General features: G+C 41.6%; 1 protein-coding gene across 1 annotated transcript in view; it reads right to left on the bottom strand.

Annotated features, from left to right (window-relative positions):
- Positions 1 to 17,366, bottom strand: part of BRI3 (brain protein I3) — a 230,558-nt gene that overhangs the window by 137,298 nt on the left and 75,894 nt on the right. The window contains exon 2 of the mRNA XM_044089713.1: positions 610 to 724. Coding sequence (XP_043945648.1) covers positions 610 to 724 — 115 coding nt within the window. The remainder of the gene's footprint in view (positions 1 to 609; positions 725 to 17,366) is intronic.

Raw genomic sequence — 17,366 nt, 5'->3', positions numbered from 1 at the left:
AAACGTTGAGTACAACTTTGCTCAAATGCAGGAAGTTAAAAAATTTTTGAATCGGGTAGGTGGGACTGGGAAGGAAGGGTGTCCAATGCTTTATGGCTAGGGTTAGAATAAAGGTTAGGTAAGGGGATAGGCTAGTGTGTGTGTGTGTGTGTGTGTGTGTGTGTGTGTGTGTGTGTGTGTGTGTGTGTGTGTGAGATAAATGCTTGTTTGTGCACAAATGTTTCCATATTAGATTTAGAGAAGGGAATAGATGTTTGTGTGTGTGTGTGTGTGTGTGTGTGTGTGTGTGTGCACGCGTGTGTGTGTGTGCATGTTTGAGAGAATGTCTGAATGCGACAGTGAATTTGTGAAACAGTTATTCGACACTGTGGTGATGAACACTTTCGAGTGAGAGTGTATGTGTGCACAACGTCTAGAGGGAGGGCTAGTTTAATGGATACTATTTTGTGTTTGCCCAGGAGTCTTGTGTAGTGGTACTGTATGATGAGGGGGTGACTATTCATGGGTATGCAGACTCACAGCATTCGCCTGCAGCAGATGTAATTTTACAGCCTTCATCTAGGATACATGAAGCCATAAAGCTTATTCTTTTGTAAATTTGCAACATACCTGCATGCAGGACAACCCCCAACCACAACAACAGAAGTTGTAGCTGGCTGTTGGATGATGGTGTACGTGCTGGGAACTGACGATGGCTGGAAAGTTGGAGGCGGTGGTCCACATGCTGAAACAGAAAAATGTTCACAATAAATACACTTTTTCAGTAATCTTTAAATTGATTTATATCATTTTCATCAAGTCATTCAGAGAGACAATTTATCAGTTCTGCGCTTACTTATTTTAAAATAATTGCAGAAAACTGTACCCAGTGTAGGTCTGAATATATGAAGGTGGTACTGCTCAATGCTAGAAGCCTAAAGAAAAAACTCCACTCCCTGCAAGCCTACCTCTTTCTGCAGAGTGTAGACATCTGTGCAATAACGGAGACATGGTTTAAAGTCAATGAGAGTACTCCAGCAATGCAAGGTTATAATGCCTTTCACACTTTTAGACCAGCTACCTACATAGCAGGGGGAACTAAAGGTGAAGGAGTGTTAAGTCTACATCAAGACAAATCTCACATCCAGACTAGTTAAAGTGTATGACCCACTGGAACTCATACATGTGCAACTCACCATAAACAGGATGCCATACCATATCCTTGCAACATACAGATCCCCCTTCCATGTCCCAGGAAACCAATACTACCTATCTCAATGTACTAATGTCCCTCACAATTTAAACCCAATATAATATATATGGGAGACCTCAACTACCCCTCTATAGATTGGAGTCCTACACCACTTCTAATGCAAAAGCCCAGCAATTCCTAAACTTTACTATACCAACATCCTGAAATAGCTGGTCCATTCTCCTACTAGGAGTACAAACATCAATGACCACTCAAGAACATGGGAGGGGGGCCAATGTTCCTCACCCAGTGTAATATCCTTGATAGTCAGATCTGACCATAAGGCAGTATTACTGGAAATAGAAATTAAATCCAGGGATCCAACAAAACTACCTTTAGGAACTATTCCAAGACTAACCTCTCTCTACTAAGCAACACCTTGGCTAAATACCAAGCACCCCCAAACCCAGTAACCACCACAGAATACACTCAGCAATTTACAAAATCTCTGTACAGTCATATTGATAGGTGTATAGACCGAGCTGTGCTCACTTGTATTAAGAATAAGACAAACAAAAGACAAGCCACCCTGGTGGAATCAAACTATCAATCAGTTATACAACAAAACAAATCTTGGCCAAGTGTAGCAGGAACAAAGCCATACATACTAAAAGCCCCCTAACCAATCTAAACAGGCAGCTAAGAGGGTTAATTAATACGTCAAAGGCTAAATTTGAAGAATAAATAGCTTCTCAGGCAAAGGACAACCATAGAGCTTTCTAGAACTATGTCCATAACCTCAGGGGAAATGCACAACAATGTGCAGAAATTACTCCAAAGGAAATACCACATGATACAATCTCCCCAAGCATTACTAAAACAGGACATTAATGCATTTTCAAGACCAAAAACATTGCATCAATGGGCCTCGATAACATACCAGGATATTTAATAAATAATGTGAAACATGACCTCTCTAGTCCATTTGTATCACTTTTCAACTGGAGCCTTCAGTCAGGTTTTGTGCCCAAGGAATGGAAGATGGCTGCAGTCATTCCCCTGCACAAAGGAGGCCCAACCACTGATCCAGGTAACTATAGACCCATAAGTCTTCCAGCCTCATATGTAAGGCCATGAAAAGAATCATCATGGACATGATAAATGAGGACAGAGGTTACTGCCAACACTGGACTCATCACAGTTTGGCTTTGTTAAAGGAAGGTCATGCCTATTAAATCTGGTGGATTTTTTTTGAGAGGGTCATCAAAGCACTGGATGAAGGTGCAACTGTGCACACTGCTTCCCTCTACCTGGCCAAGGCTTTTGATACAACACCCCAACTCATGCTTACAAGGCATCCGCAAACCCCACACTTATAAATCTCCTACATATTTGTAAGTCAAGGAGTACCAGAAATACAAGGTCTAGGGACCTGAATTTTGTATGTGACAAATAGAACATGCTGGAGAGACAGATGTGTCCCAGAGACTGCCCCTCCAATGGAACAGGCTTCCCATCCATGTGAAGTTGAATTTGTGTTTTACTCAGTTTAAGCACAACCTAGAGAAGTGGATGGGGAACTGGAATTTACACCAGGCCTGACACTCTTGTCCCTTATGGACAGAGGTAGCTTATAAATGCCTGGTTTTCAATGTCCTATTTGGATACAGGATAGCATTACGCTTCCGGGAAAACTTAACTAAGCTTAGAAAGGCCCCTGGATCATTAGCCTAATAACATGAACCTGTAACACCAAAACAACGCTGCAGTAACTACCTTGAAATAGCTTTACAGATATTAGCCAGCTCAGACTCATGTAGCCTTTGAGCTGGAATGCTTTCTAAAATGATCTTGGTTCAGTTAGAAGCCCGATTGCTGGAGAAGCCATGCAGGAATAGACAGCACTGAACAGCCATCATTTGTTCAACAACCCTAGGAGACTTTTGTATTCTGCCTGAAAAGCTTCACTGAGGGGATAGGCCTAAGACTGCAGCACTTGCATTAAGGACTCTTGACAAACAGTAAGGACACACTCTTACTGGCTCAGTATAGCACCATACTTATTTATGACTGGAGGAGATCAGTAAGATAGTAAAATCTACTAATCCTGTTGAATGACAGCTCTGATCCCAGACTCTCACCACCTCCTCCCTCATGACCTAGAACATCAGTGAATGGGAAGTATGGATGGGCCAACATGGAGCAGGAGACTGATATTCACTAGGGTGATGGGTGACAAAAAAATTAAAAATAAACCTTCCCAAATTTACTTATATCATCTTGCCAATCAATGCTTAAGTATCCAACAGCATACCAAAAATGTAGAAAATAACACTGCAGCTTCAACATGCATGTATTACTGTCTCATTAGCTTCTGTTTAGGTCTACATAATGCACAATGCAATTTTTTTTACTCAGTGTGAATCCTAGTTAAAAGGCTTACAAGCAGTTATATGCTAAAACCATGTTGTCTTGTTTATTCAGTACTGGAATTTGCAGCTGACATGACGAAATACAAGACTTCCAGTTTCAGAAACTCCCCCCAGATAAACTCAATGAATTTAGAAAGATGCACAGCACCTTCCAGCATGAAATGAAGCTGTATAAACATTCACATGAAATGAAAATTCAGAATTCTGCAGAATTCCACTACTTAAGGCCTATGTTGCTCTGCACAAGACGTATAAATAACATGTCTCAATTTATAAGGCAAATATGTACTTATTTATATATTCTTTTTTAATCAGGTACATGAACTGGCTCATGGACAATTTTCAGCCAAATCCCATGCCCAGAAGCAAAATATACAGACAAATATAGGCAAATTTATGGGGAAGGAGGGTGGGAGTAGGTACTAAATCACTGATCTGCTCCAACATCTATAATTATGGTAAGGAGACACAACTGTACTATGCTCATCATCGTCAATGTTGCAGTATTAATTCTTGGGAAGACTCCCAGAGCTTCTACGATGGAGGGTGGATGGACAGAACATTATCTGGGGACAGCAGGCTTTGCAGGACGGCGGAGGCAAACCCAGCTCTTGCCCTCAAATTTAATATCCTATCTCCTTTGTCCAAGGATTTTGGAAAGAACACTGGAAGGTGAATGGCTTGGTTTAAAGAAATTTTGACCCCCCCCCCCCCTTGGGCATAAATGAAGGGTTGGTTTTAAGAGGACCCCATCCCTGTAGAAGTCTCGAAATAGTTCCTTCGCAATAAGGGCTTGAAATTCAGAAATATGTCTGGTGAGTACTAAAAGCAGAGCGGTTTTCCAGGTCAATGGTATGATGGTTCACAGTGTCACAGGATGTTACTAGGCATCGACCCAAGGGTTTTTACAAGCCTAGCCATTAAATCCCATAATACTAGATGAGAGATATTGTCTATGCCCAAGGTTTTTCTAGCAAGGACTACCCATGTCCAGAAGAGAAGCTGGGGCAATCCCCAGCAGAAATTTACGGTTTCCCATCCAGTTGGTCCGACTGCACACAGGGTCATGGAGGTGCTTTGCTTGATATGGATTGGAAGCCTATTCCAGAGGAATAGCAACCTCAGAGATGTATCTGTCTCTCCAGAAGGTCTTGTTTATGTCGCAGGCTAGACTGATGTCCCTGGAACAGGTGACTCTAGTTCCATTTGGCTTACAGATGTGCATCATTTCCATTAGATTTGGGTCAGAGCTAGCCCTGTAAACCAGACATAAGTTACCAGTAAGTAGTCTACAGGCTACTGAGTAGTGACAGCGACTTCAGTCTGTCCATGCAAGACACGTGCTGGAGACCCTGAATTCTTAGTTATAAATCTCTGAGGTGTCACAAGTTGCTGCAGGTGTCTGGTAAGGTACATATCAAAGGGAGCATTGTATTCAATAACAGGCGTGATGAGGGACAAATACAGGAGTTGTAACCTCTTTTGCTCTTGAGGTGATGCCTTTACTGTGGTGAGGAAGGCATTTTACATAGCTCACCTGATTAGCAGACACATGGCAGTCAAAGTCGAGGTCACAGCCAACTTGTGATCCCAGGTCTCTCACTATTGAACTACTACTTAGGGCATTATTGCTCATTTTATAATCAGTAGGGACATTGTTTTTATCAAAGAGAATGACGATGCATTTTTTAGTTCAAGACCATAGCTCTGGCACCAATCCATTGGTCTGCGCAAGCCCCTTTTGAAGTACGCTGACATCGCTAGGGGATTCAATGGCAGCACCTGATTTGTAGTCATCCGCAGACTTGGTTAGACAGCACCTCTCTGTTTTGGCCTGGACTTCTTCGAAGTATATGCCAACAAGAGGGGGTCAGCACTGACACTTGTGGGATCCCAATGGTGACAGGTCTGCTGGTAGAGGTAAAGTTTACGACTTTGAGCATTTTCGATCTGTAAGCAATTGACAAGTCCATTTCGTAATAACTCTTTACTTACAAATTATACAATAGGTAGACAGACTGACAGTTGCACTTCAGCACATTATTAGTTAACAAAACAATGTTAACACTTTTAAAAGGAGCTATAGCAAACAATTTAGCATGCCTATAAATATAAAACAACTGAGGCACCACAGAGTCAAATTAAGAGGTGTTAATTTAACAGCCAGCATAATGGCCTGATGAAAAGACAGAATAAGGCTCAAAGTGACTGACCTCAGCTTGAGAGTTAAGTCACAGAAAACCACTGTTTTTACAGATTATTTAGTTAAAAATCACACCCATGTCTAAGGGCTGTGACCAATAAATTAAGCCCAGACTGTCTCTTTTATACTTGGATGCTGGCTTTCCCCTGTTCATGATGACCTGGTGGTGAAGGACACTGTTCTCTTGACTTACATATAGGCTTTACAATATAGAAACAAACTTTTAAATAGCTATAGCATGATGCATAAGACGTCTGTACTACAAAATGCATCTTGAAAATCACATTGCTGTGATTTAACACAAAACCAGACTATGTAATAGTTTTACACAATAAAATAAAAAAAACTAATGAATGTTTATATCAATGCTGCTGCTGTTTGAGCCTTCTCACATCTTAAAAAAAAACTGGTCTCCCTGTTTATACAGATGGGCATTCTTATAAACATTGGTTTAATAAAACTAATGTCTTTCGGCTTTTCCCATTTAGGGGTCGCCACAGCAGAACTCCGGTCTGCTGATTGGCAGTGGATTTTTACGGTGCCGAGGTGCCAGCCCGATGCCCAACCTTCAAAGAAGGCACACCCATTTATGCACGCTCCTACCTGCATGTCTTGAAACATCACTTGACAGCAGGGAGGACATGCAGACTCCACACAGAAGGTGCTCCGCAGAAATTGAACCACAGAACCTCTTGCTGTGAGGTGACGACACTAACTGCTGCACCACCGCGGCCCTATAAACATTGGTTTAATACAATGGCATTATTAAACCAGCAATCTTTACAATATCAAAAACTTTTTAAACAAATAATATAATACTAGAAGATCCCTCAATATATATGTCAGCCAAAACTGACTCGCAAACTGTCCTTATGGCCTGGAATTTGAGCAAATTACAACTCACTGTGACCATTGTACATCTTAGAGCGAGAGGAAAGGATGAACATATTTTAATAATGTATAAATAGCAAATGTACAAAGACCATAGTTTTAGCTCATTCAGTAATTTTTCAGCAACCACCTCATCCTCATTAGTATAATCTAATAATTGTAATCTAGGTTTCTTAAAATACACACGTCTTACTTTATGTGATACAAACTTTTAGAACCATTGTTAAGAAAATATAAACATTTGATTGACAATAGTGTCTATTTCATACTTGAGAGCACAGAATGTGAAGGGGACAGTTATGCCAAAAAACACACATGGTGTGGGGCCTCATGTCCACATCATACGGATCATACTGGATCTCATAGCCAAAAATTACTGGACTCCATCAATGGGGTTGTGGCTGTTTATACCCAAAGACACCAGCAACCTACATATGTTTATGACCTATTAGAGATTTGGAGTTAATAATCTACGTATAATATAAGGCGCTTCAACAAAATATTAGTTTAAGGGTGTGCACAAACAACAAAGTATTAGTTTAAGGGTCTGCACACTAATGCAACCAGCGTATTGTACTTTTTTTTTTCTTCCTAACAGATTTGCTTGTTTTTCAATTGAATTATACAGGTTTATAGGGCACATTAAAGGTGGGAAAAGTTTTGAAAATATTTATTGTTCTCATTTTTTATATATCACAAAAAACTAGCATTTTAACAGGGGTGTGTAAACTTTTTACATACACTGTCCTGTCAAAAATGTAGATAAACCTTTTTACAACGTGTACCAGATAGAGGTTTTAGATAGATGTTTTTTGATTAACACCATTATCTAGGAGTCTGCTGTTAGGACAAATACCCGTTATACATATATTACACACACACACACACACACACACACACACACACACACACACACACACACACACACACACACACTATAGCACTGTGTGGCTAAATCTCAAAATACTGAAACTGAATGGTTAAAAAAGTCATCTGACAAGCTCGTTAAATTACATTTATCAGAAAAACATCTTAAAAGTTTTTGCAAGGGGGTGCGAGTCCTTCTGTGCACCCCTCATCTCCACCTCCTTACTTAAACACTACTGCTCTGGTCATACAACCATAGGGAAAAGAACCTCAGAGTTGCTCAGATGCACAAATGAAAAGTGCTCATGCAGTGACTGCTATAGGTACAACTTCACTGTCGGATGTTTTTCAACTAGTGCATGTGCTGAGGGGACAGTTGTTTCATGGATAAACTGAAGGGCAAATCGGAGGCAAAAAGCCTATTAAATTCACTGACCCATATATAACTCAGGTTAATGCTGACAAGAGGCAGCAATGCAGGACAACCATTAAAACTTTTTTTTCACTTCTGTACTTTAAACGATTTACACAGTACTAAAGTGGAGGTAATCCCCACCTCAAGCCGTTAAGCTCCATCCAATTCAGTGAAGTGTCAGTAAACTGACAATCCATAGCAAATATTTTTACAGTTGCTGTTTTAATAACGGTCATGTTTAAAAATTACTGTTATGTGTTCTAAGCATAGTGATCCCCTCATCTCAATTTTATTTTATTTAAGTGAGGAGTCAGTTAAGTCTGTGTGTATACACACACACCAGCCACTGTGCGGTAGAATAGCAAGATTGTAGCTCATAAGTCGAATGACTGAAAGGCATGCACAGTGACAGTGTAGTGCAGAAGTCTGTAATATGTACATACAGATGTATATGGAGTGCAAATGCTTAGGTCGACAGTGTGCTTGCTTGACATCTGTTCAGTCGTCCACTTTCAGTCAACAGTCGTGTGAGATCAACATTTCTCTGGGTTGGGAATATTACCCTTCCTTGATTTTGTGCAATCTCCGGAGCTAGTATATATAATTAGCAAAGGGTGGGGTAAGTGCAGCCTACACACACGGGGGGGGGTGCAGGGGCAAAACGTTTTTCATGTTTTTGATTTTACATGTGTGGAGGTTATTTCTTGGTGGAGTGAAGTATTGTCAACATTTGTATTTATGCATTGTGGGTACCATTTAACATGGTCTACAAACATGATTGTCAACATGATGATAGATAACCCACAAGAGTGTAGGGGAAGCCCCCCTGCAAAACACTTGTATATAGTTTGATCAATCTATTCTTCATAGCGGATTTGGCAAAATGGACTTCAAAGTGCATTTCTTTCACTTAGCATATTATACGCGTGTGTACACATACAAACACACACACCTACCTAGTATATATACTGGCACATGTGCAAGCATCATATATAATATAATAAAACATTCTTCGACTTCTCCAATCCCATTCACCACTGACCAAGTTATGAAGGCCCTTAAGCCCAAACTTCCCAGAAAAGTACATCTCTGTTTTCCAGTAATTTACAGTCCTTCACACAGTACATGCTCCCTCCAAACTCATGAAAAGGACAGCCTTTCAGCAGCTGTGTTTGTGGAAAGGTTTATAGCCAGAACTTTCTATACTCATAAGTGGCAAGCAATAACAGTCTCGTCATCCTAGCACAGATCCTTCACGTCTGGCTAACAGTTGTATCACACACAATGTGGTGAAAATCCTCCATGTCATTTAGGTTTTCAAACCCACCATCACAACTCAAGTGCTCTACCTGCCCAATGTTCTGCCTCCACACAAGAGCTGCCAGAATATACACCTAGGATAAGAGCAAAGTGCTCTAGACACCATGCCCCATCCCCAGCACTTCACCCCAAAAAACATCAGTGCTGAAACCTCTTCTCTAACCCCACCATCAACTGGCACTCACTTCCTAGCTCAGCTGGTCAACGTTAGCGATATACACCACAGCTTCATTCTATCAGGCCAGTGCCTTTAAAGTACAAGTTTAAGTTACATACTTTTAGTTTAAAAAAGGTCACATACTTACTAAAAAAATCAAGAATATATAAAAGAAAAAACTTCTTAATTGTGGACCTTTCTTTCCCAGAGTTAACAATCTGGTCTACTGACTACACTTTTCTAGAAATGTTAAAACAATTCCGTGCCAGTAGAGAGACCTTTAAAGCTCGAGTCAGAGACTTCAAATTCCTTCACCTCCTCTCATCATCAAGTAAACTTTGTTAACTATGAATGGCATCCAATATTTACTTTCTTATCAATCTAAGCTGAATGGATTAAGTAACTTAAAGTTTACTGAAGAGATACTTTTGCATTTCATATGGGAACAGGTGAGAATTTTAAGAAAAGGTATTATATGTAAAGGGAGTTTTGATATCTTCCCCCTCCCATTAAATTAGTCACGTGTAATAGTGTTTGACTCACCTAAGGTAACCAGCACATAAAAGGTGTTTGGAGCAAAATGAAAATCTGTAATCCATTACTAGTTGCTTGGAGCAAAATGAAAGACTGTAATCCATAACTAGTCGCTTGGCAGAATGCTGCTCAGGGAAATCCTCCTCCAAGTGATCATTTCAAATGGCTGGAAAATTCCTGTCTCCTAAGCAGATCCACTGCAGAATGCAAAGTGATAATCTCTCACAACTGTTATTTTACTGGATATAGCGTATGCTTCAATTTATTTATTTTTTTTTTTGTTAACCTGGTTAGTCAACTGGTCCATTGACTGCAGTTTATACATTAACCAGGTTAAATGGAAAAAAAAATATGTATAAACACAGTACCAAAGAAAATAAGCATGATTTAGACAATAGCAGAATAAGCACACAAACTCTCCAAAGAGATCAATGCTCAACAGTGAAATGCACACACCTGCCTGAATCTCCGTCTTCATTTAGCACATCCTGAAGTTTTTTTTGTTTTTTTTTTTTCCTTTCAAGGCATAGCCCACAATTAATTTTACAATACCTTAAAGCACACTACAAAATTGGATATTCTGAAAGAAGATAAACAGATACAGTTAGTTAGATTAAGCAAGGACTGGTAGACAACACCAACTTGCTCATCCCTAACATAAGTGTTGGGGGTCATCTACTGCCATCTGGGAAGAAAGCTGCACAAGCACTGGCCAATCAGAGAAGGCACCGAAAAATGCTTTTTAACCAGTGGGGGGAGCACCATTCTAGGTGATGACCACAATACCAATCTCCTAGCACCCTCTGTGTCTTCAGATGCCATGAATCAGAAGTATTATTCAAGTTAACAGGGGATACAGACTTGGTGGCAGTAAAGTTAAAAGAGGTTCAGAAAACATAGTAAAAAGGACAATCAGGTTACCACAATTCTGGATGTTGGAGTAACTTCACTGCTGCATCACTGACTCTTGGGAGTTCTTGTCCAAATACCACAACTCTCACCTTCCTCCCTTTGGCCTGGTATACTTTCTCTCCTTCAGACATCAGAATGCCTATAGTACAAGGTCATCGCTCTTTAAGGGCCTGACCATGACCCGTACCATTGCTAAACCCAATCCAGTGCCAGGGGTTGAAAAAAAAATATCAGTATGAAAATCCAACAGGGAGTGGAGAAAGATGAAAAGCATACCCAAACCCAACCTAAGGGTACAGTACTATAAAGATAAAAAAAGAAAATGGAAGGACGGAGCAGGTACTTCAATGGTGAATCTACTTTAACATCTATAATTATATTGAGTTCCAAACACAATTGTATTATGTTCTTTGTAGTTCACTGTTGCAGTACTGACTCTTGGGACGACACCCAGAGCTAGCCAATGTTGAGTGATTGGCTTGGAACAGGAGCAGGGGTCAGCAAACTCTAGATGAAGGCTGATACAAACCCTGCTCTGGCTCTAGACATGGTCTCACAATTGTTACACCTGATAAAGGTGTGGACTGATAACTAGGCTGCTGCTTCCATATTGGCCTGGGTGGAGGAGAACAGCTCTTAGGGAAGCTGTGGTAGCAGAAGTTGCCCTACCACAGTAAGCCCTGACGCAATCAAGGACTGGTCTTCTATGGTGACAGTAGACAGTAACAAAAAGCAATACAATAAGCAATCTATTCAGAAATGGAATTTGTTAGCAGACCTTCCTTATTTTCCCTTGAATTTTGTTCTATACTGATCACAGCAATATATACGTGTGTGTGTGTGTGTGTGTGTGTGTGTGTGTGTGTGTGTGTGTGTGTGTGTGTGTTATATGCATACTACATAAAATCTAAGCTAGCCACACATATCAAGGGAATATAACACCCTCCCCCCATCCCCGACCTTGAGCATGAAGGCAGAGTTGTTGCACAAAGTGACGTACTCCTTACGGGAGAAGAGGGAAAAAAAAAAAAAAAAAAGACAGGAAAGGTTGCCTGCACAAGACAGTCTGCAGCTGACACATTCCTTTAACTGATGCCAAAGCAACTGACAAGTTATCAGCTGGTTCAAAGGTTGGCAAGTTTTATTCTTTAGTAAGATGGTATTTTTGAGGGTTTACAGATAGCTCTACCTTCAGTAAGCAGTCCATGGTAATCTGAATGGCTCTCTGAAACCACAACAGGAAAGAACCATAAAAATGAGGCAATCTTCTAGACAGATAGCAGATATGCACATTAATTTGGCTCCTGTGTTTCTTTTGCAGGGCAAATATTTTACAAAGACCTTGGCAGCAGCACATGACAAGACAGTAAACTAGGAATCTGTAAATGAGAACCCTCTGCCTGAAAATGTTGGAACCGTCTGCTGATCCAAGCTATGAGGATATGGAGATAGGCATACTTCAAATCCTGGGTTACCATGAGGGTCCCTGGAAGTATCAAGGGACCATTTACATTTTTTGTCAAGTCAGCATCTTGAACTCTGGTACCAACAGGAATTTTAGTCTCAAGTTCAATACCTTTTTTTTTTTACCTTGGGACTAGAAAAAAGGTTTAACAAAATCCTATTCCTCTCTTGCTTTTTCTTGTACCAATTCTACAGACCCCTCTGTAAGAAGGATGTTCACCTGTAGAGACATGAGGTGACTTTGCTGTGTTCAGTGAACTTGCAAGCTGCAGTCTGGTCCCAAACTGTCCTGACTGATTTCAATGCTATGCAAAAAGAAAAACCTGATTTCTATTTTGTCAGGAAGACATTGGGGGGTGGTGATGAATTTTGTTGGGGAGGATTGCTGTTAAGAGTCATAGCTTCTCCCTGTTGGTGGCTTGCACTTGAGTCCCCTCCACCCCCAGTCTACCAATATACTCATTTGCCACTTTTTTAAAGAACCTGGTCTCTTCCTCCCAAGCAAGCAGTGCAAAGGAAAACTACAAATATGGCAACAGGGCAGCTTTTACTAGAAGAATTTCCAACACGTCTGGGTGGTAGGGATAGAAGGTGGTCTTCTTAATTGCAGTTTTCCCCCTCTCCAGCTTTCTGAACACATTGTCAGCATAGTGGGTGTGGGGGGGGGGGGGACACAAAAAGTACAGTTTTGTACCTACCATAAATGTAGATGTTCGAAGATCCACATTGCTGCAGTCCTTACACTTGGGTAGTCCTCAGTCCTCGGTCGGCCCGAATATCAAAGTATAAGGCTGACGTCGGTCAAGGCGCATTAGACTGACATCAGGACGTCAGGGTACAAATGCGCATGACCGACGTCATATCCTCAGTCTTTTCTTGCCCCAGATGTCAGAAGACCCCAAAAAGAAAGGTCAAAACCAAAAGACAGCAACCAACCAACCCACCACCCTTGCACTAATAATATGTACAATATATACAATAAACACAATATTTACAACCCAACCCACACAACCGCCTCTAACTACAGAGGGGAAGGAGGGAGGGAAAATTGGACTGCAGCAATGTGGATCTTCGAACATCTACATTTATGGTAGGTACAAAACTGTACTATGTTCTTCATCTCACATTGCTGCAGTCCTTACACTTGGGTAGAATCCCAAAGCAGAGGTAAGGGAGGACGGCAAAACTATAAAGCAGCAGGAGCTGCCAAAATGCCCTGTAAAATAGCAGTGGCAAAACCAGCCCTAGATTTAGAGTAAAGTGGAAGGTGATAATGCTTAGAGAAAGTATGCACTGAACTCCAAGTAGCTGCCTCCAAAATATCTTTAGTTGCCACCCCCCTTAAAAAAGCTGTCGAAGTGGCAGTAGCCCTAGTGGAATGAGGCCTAATCCCATCTGGAATCTCCTTACCATGATGGGAATAACAGAAAGCAATGCAAAACCCAATCCACTTAGAAATAGTTTGTTTTGACACAGGCTTGCCCTGAGAACTCAAAGCAAAAGAAACAAATAACTGCTGAGACTGCCTGAACCCTTTAGTTCTGCTCAAATAATATCGCAACTGCCTGTGTACATCTAAAGTGTGCAAAATCTTTTCCCCTTTATTTTGGGGATTTGCATAAAAAGTAGGCAAATGAATAGTTTGGTTTAAAGCCACACTAGAAATCACTTTAGGCATAAAGGAAGGATTAGTACGCAAAGATACCCTATCCTTATGGAAAATTAAGAAAGGCTCAACTGCCATAAGGGCCTGTAATTCAGAAACCCTTCTTGCAGAGGTAATGGCCAACAAAAAAGCAGTCTTCCATGATAAATATTTCAACTCGGCAGTAGCTGCAGGCTCAAAAGGTTGTAGAGTGAGTTTCTCCAACACAAAATTGAGATCCCAAGCAGGAGTAGGAGCTCTACGTGGGGTCTTATATTCTTTGCCCTCTAAGAAATTGCTTGAACAAAGGATGAGAAAACAATGGTGGGTCACAGTCATAGTGAGCAGAAATTGCTGCAGCATGAACCTTAATAGAAGAGAAGGACAAACCTTTGTCCAGTAACTCAGTAAGATATTGAAGAGCCACACTTAAATTAGGCTCAGAAACATCAAATTCCTTTGCTGCACTCCAAAATAAAAATCTCTTCCATTTATCTGCGTACACTTTCCTTGTACTAGGCCTTCTGGCTTCCAAAATAACATTCAAAACTCGCTGTGGAAGTTGAGACCCTCCAGGGTTCAAAACAGAATATGCCAGGCTGTTAGGTGAAGAGAGTGAAGTTTGATATTGAGTAAATGACTGTTCTCCTGAGACAGCAGGTGTGGAATCGAAGGCAAAGGCCATGGAGGCTCCGGTACCAGACTTCTCAGTAAAGGGTACCAGTGCTGTCGAGGCCAATCTGGAGCTATTAAAATCATCTTTGGCTTGTCCTGTCTGACCTTTAGGAGTACCTTTGGGAGGAGAGGCAGAGGTGGAAAGGCATACACATGAAGATTGCTCCAATTGAAAGAAAGAGCATCCACTTTCCAGGCTGTGGGATGAAACCTTTTGTGCAAAACTTTGGCAGCTGGTAGTTTAGTGGAGAAGCGAACAGATCTATGTCTGGAGTTCCCCATGACACTGTCAATTTCTGAAATACATGAGGATCCAATTTCCACTCGTGGGGATCCATAATTCATCTGCTCAACACATCTGCTAAGGAGTTCTGTGCTCCCGGCAGAAACCTTGCCTGAAGATTTAGCTGTAAACTGAGAGCAGTCTCCCACAAAATCATTGCTTGCATGCATAGAGGATAAGAATGTGTTCCCCCTTGCTTGTTGATGTACCACATGACAGTTGTGTTGTCTGTTAGAATCAACACCTGCCCTGGAAGAAGTAAATCCTTGAAAGCTATTAATGCAAATTGGACTGCTAACATCTCCTTCAGGTTGATATGTAGATGCTGTAGTCTGGCAGGCCACGTGTCTTGTATCCACTTTCCATTTAGATGAGCTCCCCAAGCTTTGTCTGAGGCATCTGTCGTTAGAATCTGACTCGCCTCTGGCCGGGTCACAGAGAGTCCCTTGTTTAGGTGACATTCCTGAGCCCACCACAAAAATTCCTTTTGAATGCAAGGTATTATCTGAATGACAGTGTCCATATCCTGGCAGTGCTGTGTCCATACATTTTTGAGATACCATTGTAGCTTCCTCATATGCAGTTTGGCATTGGGAAGCACCAGAATACAAGATGCCATGAACCCCAAGGCTTGAAGGACTGTCCTTGCAGTCAGCCTGGACTGATGAGACAATTGATGGAAGTAAAGGGAAAGATTCTTTTGTTTGTCCGGGGTCAAAAAGGCCATCTGGGATGCTGTATTCAGTCTTACACCCAGAAAGCACATGTCCTGAGAGGGTACTAGACTGGACTTTATTTCGTTCACAGAATACCCCAGGCATCTTAGCACTGCTATCATATATTGCAAATGATGAAGAAGTTCGTCCCTTCCTTGAGCCAGAATCAGGCAATCGTCCAAATAAGGATAAATCTGTATTCCTTTTAGCCTGAAGAAAGCTATCACTGGAGCCAGAACTTTCGTGAACACTCTGGGCGCAGTAGATAAGCCAAAGGGCAATGCAGAGAACTGATAATGAGAAGTCCCAGCCCGAAAACGCAGATACTTCCTGCAACTTAGTCTGATAGGAACATGAAGGTAAGCCTCCTTGAGATCCAGAGTTACCATCCAGTGATCTTTGCCCAGCAGAGGTAAAAGCTGTTGTAACGTCAACATTTTGAACTTGGGAATGTCCAAATAAGTGTTGAGGATAGATAAATCCAAAATTGGTCTCCACGTGTTCCCCTTCTTTGGTACTAGGAACAGGCGAGAATAAAATCCTAGGCCCACTTCTGGCAGAGGGACCGGCTGTATGGCCCCTATTTGAAGTAGCAGAGAAATTTGTTTGTGAGCCTCTATTCTTTGTTGAGGAGGAACGTCTGGCATGCCCTTGAAAGGAGGCAAGGTATGGAAATAAAACTTGTAACCTTGGTGTATGATATCCAATACCCATCTGTCTTGGGTAATTAAACTCCAATTTTCCTTGAAAAGTGCCAACCTTCCTCCCAAAGGTGCTGCCAGACGAGAAGGCTCTGGCAGCTGAAAAGGTAGGTCATTGGGCCTGTTTACGAAAGGACTGACCCCTGCCCTCACCCGAAGACTGTGCAGGTGAACTCCTGTTCTAGGCCTGAAAGAGCCCTGAGCTCTGCCCCTACCACGTCTAGATCTACCCCTAGACTGGGAATCATAAGAAGGATACGTCCACCCCTTGGTAGGCCCCTACCATGTCTAGATCTACCCCTAGACTGGGAATCATAAGAAGGATACGTCCACCCCTTGGTAGGCCAATTCCTACTAAACTTCGGAGGCTGAACCTGCAAAAACTCTTTAACAGTCTGCATAGACTTAGCCTTGTCTTCCATTTTCTTTAAGACTGCCTCCACAGGAGAACCAAACAACACATCAGACTGTAAAGGAGCATCTAAAATCCTTGTCTTAACATGGTCAAATAAATTCTGATCCCTCAGCCAGGCGTGCCTGCGAAGAACTGACCCAGTGGCAGCCACCCCAGACGAGGCCTGTACAGCATCAAAACCACATTGCAAAGAATGCTTACCCACCTGTTCAGAAACATGTACCAAATCCTGTAATTCCTTACACTCAATACCTTCCGCCAAAGCATCTACCTTAGACTTCAATTGAGAAAGTAGATAGTTTTGGTATTTTAACATGTGAAACTGGCAATTCAAAGCCCTCATAGCTAAGGTGGAAGAAGTATAGACTTCCTTTCCCCATCTATCCAAAGCCCTGGCCTCTTTATCTGGAGGAACCCGATTTTTTACAACAGAAGCCTTGACACCCTTAGGCCCTTGACTAACAGTTTCTGGGTCCGCCCTAGGACTCTTAAAAAGATATTTATGAGCTTCAGGCACCCTGTAATACCTATCCGGTTTAACAGGAGCAGGAGGCAAAGAATCAGG

The sequence above is a fragment of the Protopterus annectens genome, chromosome 12.part0 (genome assembly GCF_019279795.1).
Source record: "Protopterus annectens isolate FY-2018-M chromosome 12.part0, PAN1.0, whole genome shotgun sequence".
NCBI lineage: Eukaryota > Metazoa > Chordata > Ceratodontiformes > Protopteridae > Protopterus > Protopterus annectens.
The sequence above is the reverse complement of the archived record's forward strand: the minus strand, read 5'-3'. Positions and strand labels throughout refer to the sequence as shown.